The 8,729-nt window shown below is 42.1% G+C and overlaps 1 protein-coding gene across 21 annotated transcripts in view; it reads left to right on the top strand.

Moving 5' to 3' along the window:
* Positions 1 to 8,729, top strand: part of KANK1 (KN motif and ankyrin repeat domains 1) — a 238,518-nt gene that overhangs the window by 219,789 nt on the left and 10,000 nt on the right. For 11 of the 21 annotated variants that reach the window (XM_017543395.2, XM_037743804.1, XM_037743797.1 and 8 more), the window contains 4 exons: positions 2,613 to 2,810; positions 3,768 to 3,876; positions 5,017 to 5,259; positions 7,511 to 7,598. In XM_017543395.2, coding sequence (XP_017398884.1) covers positions 2,613 to 2,810; positions 3,768 to 3,876; positions 5,017 to 5,259; positions 7,511 to 7,598 — 638 coding nt within the window. The remainder of the gene's footprint in view (positions 1 to 2,612; positions 2,811 to 3,767; positions 3,877 to 5,016; positions 5,260 to 7,510; positions 7,599 to 8,729) is intronic. The other 10 variants (XM_017543396.2, XM_037743808.1, XM_037743806.1 and 7 more) reach the window with 3 other exon arrangements.

Raw genomic sequence — 8,729 nt, 5'->3', positions numbered from 1 at the left:
CCAGTCTGGAGTGCAGTGACTCGATCTGAGCTTACTGCAACCTCTGCCTCCCAGGTTCAAGTGACTCTCCTGCCTTAGCCTCCCAAGCAGCTGGGATTACAGGCACACATCACCATGCCCAGCTAATTTTTGTATTTTTGTAGAGATGGAGTTTGACTATGTTGGCCAGACTGGTCTCAAAGTCCTGACCTGAAGTAATCCACCTGCCTCAGCTCCCAAAGTGCTGGGATTACAGGCATGAGCCACTGCACCGAACCTAATCCAGGGAAAAATTAAAACTATCATAACTGTTTCAATTAGCACATAATCTTTCAGATAATTTTTAGTATGCATGTGTGTGTAGGTGTGTAGTAATGTATTTTAATAGGATCACACAATACATGGAATTTTATTATCTGCTTTTTTCAGTTTGCCATATATTACATTTTTCCGCATCACCCACATTGAAAATTCTATGATATATCTGTAAACCAAAAATAAAATTCTAAGCCCGCTAACCAGCTGAATAGATCCCTCCTCTTGGCCAGGGGATTCCACAGTAAACCTGAAAAACTAGTTCAGGCCATGATGGGAAGGAAGTATCAGACATGCCGCATTATACCCTACCTTTGGAATTCAGGCACCACTGACCAGCATTAACATTAAAACAGAAATCTTAGGAGTGACAAAACAGACTCTTTATAGCAATAAGGTAAATTCCAAACTGACTCTAGTATAGCATCACATGACAGATAGCAGGCCCTAAAAGAAATTGAAGTATTTTACCCTAAAATATATTTCTTTGATGTATTCTTTGTTTCTTTTGGTTTTTTGATGCGGAGTCTGACTCTGTCACTCTTTTGCCCAGGCTGGAGTGCAGTGGCACAGTCTTGGCACTGCAACCTCCACCTCTACCTCCCAGGTTCAAGCAATTCTCCTACCTCAGCCTCCCGAATAGCTAAGATTACAGTCACCCACCACCACACCTGACCGATTTTTGTATTTTTAGTAGAGAAAGGGTTTCACCATGTTGACCAGGCTGGTCTTGAACCCCTCACCTCAGGTGATCTGCCTGCCTCAGCCTCCCAGAGTGCTGCAATTACAGGCGTGAACCACCACTCCCGGCCTCGTTGATGTATTTTGAAATGGCCCTGCAAGGTTGTCTCCTGTGAGGAATATCCACATTCTGTAGAGAATCCCCTTACCTGTCCAGGTCTTTTCATAATCCAGGAGAGATTAAAGAGTCTGATACCTATTTAGGTCTGATAAGAGACATTTGCCATCTACGTAGACTTAATCTATGTAGACTCCTGCGTCATCTGTGTAATAAGAGCCTTGGCCTTCACAACCCCTTATCTTAACCCAGATACTCCTGTTGATTCTAGGCCTTTAGACAGTAAGTTAACTTTTTCAACCAACTGCCAATCAGATTATGTTTGAATCCACGTAAGACCTGGAAGCCTCACTCTCACTTGAGTTCTTCCACCTTTCTAGACTAAACCACTGTACACCTTACATGTATTGATTGGTGTCTGCCTGTAACTTCTAGTTCCCTAAAATGTATAAAATTAAACTGTAACCCAGCCACTTTGGGCACATGTTCTCAGGACCTCATGTGATTGTGCTTTGGCCTTGGTCACTCATATTTGGCTCAGAGTAAACCTCGTTTTTAGAAAATTTGACTCTTCATTGACATATCTGAAAAATACAAAATATTATTGAATCCAGATTTTCTGCTTCAGTCAGTGAACTATACGTATATTTGCTAACATATACAAAAACACTCTAGTAGATTTGGTAAGAGAAACAAAGTTGATCAGAACTGTTTGATGCCCTCAAACTATTTACTGTCTGGAAGGGGGTCTAATACCATCATACAAATCATCTTGTACCGTGTATCACAGATCCCAGGAGAAGATGGCCTGTGAGAGTTCAGGGCAAGGAACGTTGTTGCTAGTGAAGGTGATGAGGGAAGACTCTGAAGAGGCAGTGAGGGGAGGGCACAGCTATATGAAGATGGGGAAGAAAGATATTCCAGATAGAAGGGCATAGCTGAGGCATGCTGCCAGGAAACAAGAGACCTGCATCTCTATCCAGCAAGTGCTGGCACTTGATGGGATGCAGTCCCTGTCCCAGTAAGGATGACAGGAGGAGTGGGAAATGAAGTCAGCCAGTGCCAAATTATGGATGGCTTAGTCTCTGGCTATGCAGTGTGGACTACATTTCCTGAGCAATGGGTACTTTTTAGGCATTGTCACATTTTGTTTTAGCTAGAATAACAATGCCATTGGAGCTGGCAGGAGTAATACTCTGTAGCATTGTGCCAGAGGGGAAATAGTGATGGCAAAGGGGCAGTAAGGATGCTACTTTCATGGCTAGAAACCAAGGCTATGGTGGTAGCAGCCAAAACAGAAAAGAGGCGCTACGGAGTTAGGATGGCGAGGCTCGGCAGCCTGCCCATGCTAATGAAATCAGGAAAGGTGAAGAGTCAAAGGGGGTTTTTGAGTTTTGGTGGCTGGAATAATAGTCCCATTTTAAATTACAAATTGCACGAGTTTTTGTGTTTTTTTTTTTTTTTCTTAAGCCTGCTTTTTTAGTCCTAACACACTCTGTACCTTTCTTTTTCCTGATAGGCAATAATTTGGGATATACGTGTAAGTGTGGAGGCCTTCAGTCAGAAAGTCCCTTAAGCTCCCAGACAGCCCAGCCTGAGCAAGAAGTGGGGACCTCAGAAGGAAAGCCAATCAGCAGCCTGGATGCCTTCCCCACTCAGGAAGGTACGCTGTCTCCAGTGAACCTGACAGACGACCAGATCGCCGCTGGCCTCTACGGTAACTTTTCTCACTGACAGTCATTGGCATCAGGATTCTAGGACCAACATTGCCAGCATTCCAGTTTAATGTCAATGTACCTTTTAAATTGACCTGGAAGAAACATAATGTTGTTTGGAAGGTAGGCCCAGAATATTCTTATATTAAGGTTACCAAAGAGGCAAGGCATGCTGGCTCACACCTGTAATCCCAGCACTCTGGGAGGCCAAGGCAGGCAGATTGCTTGAGGCCAGGAGTTCGAGACCAGCCTGGCCAACATGGTAAAACTCCATCTCTACTAAAAATACAAAAATCAGCTGCACATGGTGGTGTGCACCTGTAGTCCCAGCTACTCTTGAGGCTGAGGTGGAAGAATCACTTGAACCTGGGAGGTGGAAGTTGCAGTGAGCTGAGATCACTCCACTGCACTCCTGCCTGGGCAACAGAAAGAGACCCTGTCTCAATTACCAAAGAAAGCTTACCTGATATTACAAATTGTTAAATATTTTAAACAGCATTTTATTCACATTCTGGCTTACCTGATATAAATTTTGAAATATTTTAGCAGCGTTTTATTCACATTCTGGCAGGCATAAATTTTTCCATGTTATCTTAGCTGAAGAAAAATAATAATCCCCATTTAGTGCCTAAATGGTCCTTGAGGCTCAAGAGAGACACGACATCACTTTATAAGCAATAAGCCAGATACAAATGTCATTTTTCACTGGCTTTGTTATGTCTGGAGGTACTAGTTGATTTTTTTCCCATGTGAAGAATATTGTTAATAGAACTTTGAATTATTTTCTTTGCATGCACACACTTTCCCATTGAATTTTGTGCAAACTTCTCACATATATATGCCAAGATCTACATTTATTTGCATGAGGGAAAAAAATTATACAGGAAAAAAGATTACTTATTCATCTAACTGTATGGGTATGAGCTTTCATTTTGATCGCCTTGATTTTCTTTCCACAGCATGTACAAACAATGAAAGTACATTGAAGTCCATCATGAAGAAGAAAGATGGTAACAAAGATTCAAATGGCACAAAAAAGAATCTTCAGTTTGTTGGCATTAATGGAGGGTAAGGAAAGATGCTGGTTCTAGAGCCTAACGTTGTCGGTCTCCTTTGACTCCTGCCTATCTAAGTCACATTTCAAGGTGCCTAGTCGGGGAAGTGGCCACAGCACGGTGATGGAAGATTCCCTCCTGAGAAAGGTGCATTTGGGCTTCTTTTCTCCCCTCCTCTTGCTGTCTTTAAGAATTTGTCACTCTCTTAAGGATACCTGATGAAGCTGAGCAGTTTACATCTCCTCACCTCTGATCTGAAAGAAATAGTCTTCAAGGAACACAGCAGGCAGCAGGGTTCCTGCACTTTGTTGGACAACTATATAAGAACTCAGAATTGAGCAGAAAAAGACTGAGCACATCACTCTCTGGGCCAACGATAGTCATCTACTCCTTCAGAATGGGTTCTTCTGCTTAGCTCTCCATGTTCACAAGCCAAATTGTAGGGCTTTTCACAATTGATAATCACATCACCAGTTTGCTTTCTGAATAGAATGTTTATCGTTTGTTCCTTCTTTCCATTGGCCCATGTAAATAACTGGGCCTCTTTGGCCTCCTACAATTGAATCAAAGCAATGAATTGATTGATATATCCCGCCCCCCCAAGAAAGATAGTACAAAGTTAGTTAAGATAATGTTTATGGCAAACTATACCATCAAGGTTTAACATTACAGTGCCTGTTTTCCAAATCTTAAATTTTATTCAGTGATATGGCCAGGAGATTTTGGAGAGCATACACCAGAAAAACTATTGATTACTTATGTAATCTATTCACCTGATACTGGGGAAATTAATAGGATGAAATAGGAAGAAATAGGGTGGGGGGAATAAAAAATTAACAATTACAGATCTCTTTTACATAAAGTACACTTTAAAGTACATTTTCTCTTGATTTATACTAAGCCAGAGATGCCATTATTTTTCTTTAATAAGTGTCATATGATGCCAATTGGCAATCAGGTTGTCCCTTTTAAGTTAGAATTCATTCAAAACCACCAGACATTTAAATAGACCTTACTTTGAACTTCTAAGTGCAGGATCTAAAACCACTAGTGAAATTTCTGGAGCCAGTTAGCAAATCCCTTCATAGAAATTTCTATCACTGGGTCTTTGTGGGCACACCTTGCATCTCCTGAAATCCCAATTGCCACCTAGGTATGAAACAACTTCAAGTGATGATTCCAGCTCAGATGAAAGCTCTTCTTCCGAGTCAGATGACGAGTGTGATGTCATTGAGTATCCTCTTGAAGAAGAGGAAGAAGAGGAGGAGGATGAAGACACTCGGGGAATGGCACAAGGGCACCATGCAATTAATATTGACGGTTTCAAGTCTGCCAGGGTGGAAGATGAAATGCAGGTTCAAGAATGTGAACCTGAGAAGGTGGAAATCAGAGAGAGGTGTGGTACATTCCCCTTCCCTCCCTTCCCCCTCCCACATTTAATGTACGTTGGCAATAAGAGTTGGCCAGTTCAGAGCTTTTGCAATTACATATATTTGTTTCTTTTCGCTGTTCCTCAGAGATATGCACATCTTGAGATACTAATGTATACAAGTGCAGAGTGTGGCAACTCTTAGATCTCTTATGGTAGAAAAAGAGAATGGCTTGATACCTAATCACCCTTGTTTTCTGAAACCTTAACTCTGCTATATAATTTAACATATGGAAACACAATTCACTAAAACTTCCATTGTTTGAACACCTTACCTTACATTTAAAGACATATTTTAATTTTTGGGTGGCCCACATACTTTAAGATTTCCGATTTTATCTTTAGTCATTTATCTTGAGACAGGTGTATCATTATGACAGGATCATTGTGTGATTGAGGAACAGTTGTTTGGCCTCAGCCAAAGATCACATTTACTATACAGATGATGTATATCACTTACGTGTCTACATTTTGTTACACATTGAGTGATCAGGAACACAAGAATGGATTTGGGTATTTCATAAAGAGTAGCTGAAATAAAATACCAAACACTCTGGTTGGCTGACACATGTGCCTAAAAAAATAAGTTTTCAAGATTATTAGCAGATAAGGATTTGATACTCATAAAATAGAGAACAGAAAAGATGGAAACTTCAGTATGGTTTTTCACTATGTGAAATATAAATAGAACATTTCAGAAAACTTACCTCTATTTAATTTTGCAAATGAAAGTTTAACTACGTTAACACAAGGTAAGTGTTTTTAGCTTATATTTCCAAGTGTTTCAGACGGCTGGGTTTCTTTTTTTTTTTTTTTACCGGCTTTGAGTTGAAATTTATATACCATGTGTCATTTTTTTTTAAATTTTACTTAAAGACTAGTGTGATAGTAGTCATCTGATTTTTATGCTTAATTTTTCATATGAGTTAAACACTTGACTCACCAAGTATGGGTTCAGATGTGTGGTTTACTGGTCAGCATAATGGATATATGGTAATTTGTGGAATGTCTAGGCAGGAGGATCGCTTGAGCAAAGGAGTTCGAGACTAGCCTGGCCAACATAGTGAGACCTCATCCCTACAAAAAATCAAAAAATTACCTGGGCGTGGTGGCACACACCAGCTACTCAAGAGGATATGTTGGGAAGATCACTTGAACCATGGAGGTTGAGGCTGCAGTGAGCCATGATCGTGCCAGTGCACTCTAGCCTGGATGACAGAGCGAGACCCTGTCTCAAAAAAATATAATTTGGACCTTCTTCAACCCCCTTAAGAGTAAAAATATTTTTAGAGCAGGCTGGGTACAGTGGCTCACACCCATAATCCCAATACTTTGGGAGGCTCAGGCTGGCAGGCAGGCAGATCACTTGAGCCCAAGAGTTTGAGACCAGCCTGGGCAACATGGTGAAACCCTGTCTCTACAAATAATACAAAAAAAATTAGCCAGGTCTGGTGGCACAGACCTGTAATCCCAGCTACTTGGGAGGCTGAGGTGGGGAGATTGCTTGCGCCTGGGACAGCAAAACTGCAGTGAGCCATGATTACACCACTGCACTCACTCCAGCCTGGGCAATGGAGTGAGACACTGTCTCAAAAAAAAAAAAAAAAAAAAAAAAAAAACAGCAGAATCTCCAAATGTTATTCCAGAATGTCATAAAGGCCAAATTGGTCAAGCCAAAACTCACCCTCCCAAACAAGGCCTCAGTCTCTGGCTGGAGATGTCAGCTCTGCACGGTAGACATGATCCTTGGACACCTGAGGATGCCTATGCTGCCTCCACCCGAGTACCTTGTGCCATAACCACCTGCCTAGGCCTGGGGCCACTTGCCTCTTGGAAAAACATAGGATTGAGGCTGGGCACAGTGGCCCACACCTCTAATCCCAGCACTCTTGGAGGCTGAGGCAGGTGAATCACCCGAGGTCAGGAGTTCAAGACCAGTCTGGCCAACATAGTGAAACCCCATCTCTACTAAAAATATAAAAATTAGTTGGATCAGGTGGTGCACACGTAGTCCCAGCTACTAAGGGAGGCTGAGGCAGTAGGATTGCTTAAATCTGGGAGGCAGACGTTGCAGTGAGCCAAGATCAGGCCACAGCACTCCAGCCTGGGCAACACAGCAAGACCCTGTCTCAAAAGAAAAAATATATGTATATATAGGTTGAAATAAAAAATGGCTTTCCTCTTGTAACCAATTATAAGTTCTCTTTTTCCCTTTCAGATATGAATTAAGTGAAAAGATGTTGTCTGCCTGCAACTTACTGAAAAATAATATAAATGACCCCAAAGCTCTGACCAGCAAAGATATGGTGAGTCTGACCTGCAGACACCATCCCCATACAAAATGCATGAGTAGGCTTGGGGTCACGGCCAGCTATCGGCTGCCTCTGAGCTGTAGCTTCCATGCTCTTCTCCTGAACTGTTTCCAGCATGAGTGGGCTGGGTAAATGTCATGTGGTCCTGCTCCCTGGATCACACTGCCAGTGTTTCCTTGAGGCCCGACTTTGGACATCCCTCACCCACCCTGTACTTTTCTTGGGGTGGAGGCATCTGTGAGACATACACTTGCAGAGGGCTAATTGCAGTCAGTCGTCATCTTTCTACATATTTCGCTTCTATTTGTAGAATGTTAAGATCCAGGGAGCAGCATCCAAGAATTTTTTAAAGTTAGGTTAAGTTTTTAAAAGAAACCTATCTGTCTGGGCCAAGGTCAGCATTCCTTTCAGTTACAAAACTGTATGTTATGCTCTGATGTGAAATGCAGGCAGCCACTATTTTTAAACATAGAAATAACTGCACTTGTCATCTCCTCACAATCTAAGAGATGCAGGGCAAACAGCAAAGAGTTTGTAGTTGCCTTAGTGATCATGAATGGTACAACATAGGACACATAAGTATTTCTATGCCAATGGCTAATCTGACACCATGGCCAAGTATGACACATTCTCATGTGTTGAAGTTTTTATGAGCAGTTCTTTCATAGGCAGGACTAACCCACTGGTCGATAGCTCTGTCTTTAGTGCACTGAGATAATGTAGGATCCCCTAAGGATACCAGAATGCACAGAGGCTCAAGTCCCTTATGTAAAATTGTGTAGTATTTGCATATAACCTATGCATATACTTTAAATCCTGCTGTATATTTTAATACCTAATACAGAGGGGGGTGCCGTGGCTCATGCCTATAATCTCAACGCTTCGGGAGGCTAGGGTGAGCAGATCAGTTGAGGTCAGGAATTCAAGACTCGCCTAGCCAACATGGTGAAACCCTGTCTCTACTAAAAATACAAAAAATTAGCCGGGCACAGTGGTGCACACCTGTAATCCCAGCTACTTGGGAGGCTGAGGCTGGAGAATTGCTTGAACCCAGGAGGCAGTGGTTGCAGTTAGTCACGACCGCACCATTGCACTCCAGCCTGGGTGACACAGCAAGACTGTCTT

This window comes from Cebus imitator, unplaced genomic scaffold (assembly GCF_001604975.1).
Source record: "Cebus imitator isolate Cc_AM_T3 unplaced genomic scaffold, Cebus_imitator-1.0 Scaffold155, whole genome shotgun sequence".
Lineage (NCBI taxonomy): Eukaryota > Metazoa > Chordata > Mammalia > Primates > Cebidae > Cebus > Cebus imitator.
Note: the sequence above shows the minus strand (reverse complement) of the source record. Positions and strands in the feature narration are given on the sequence as shown.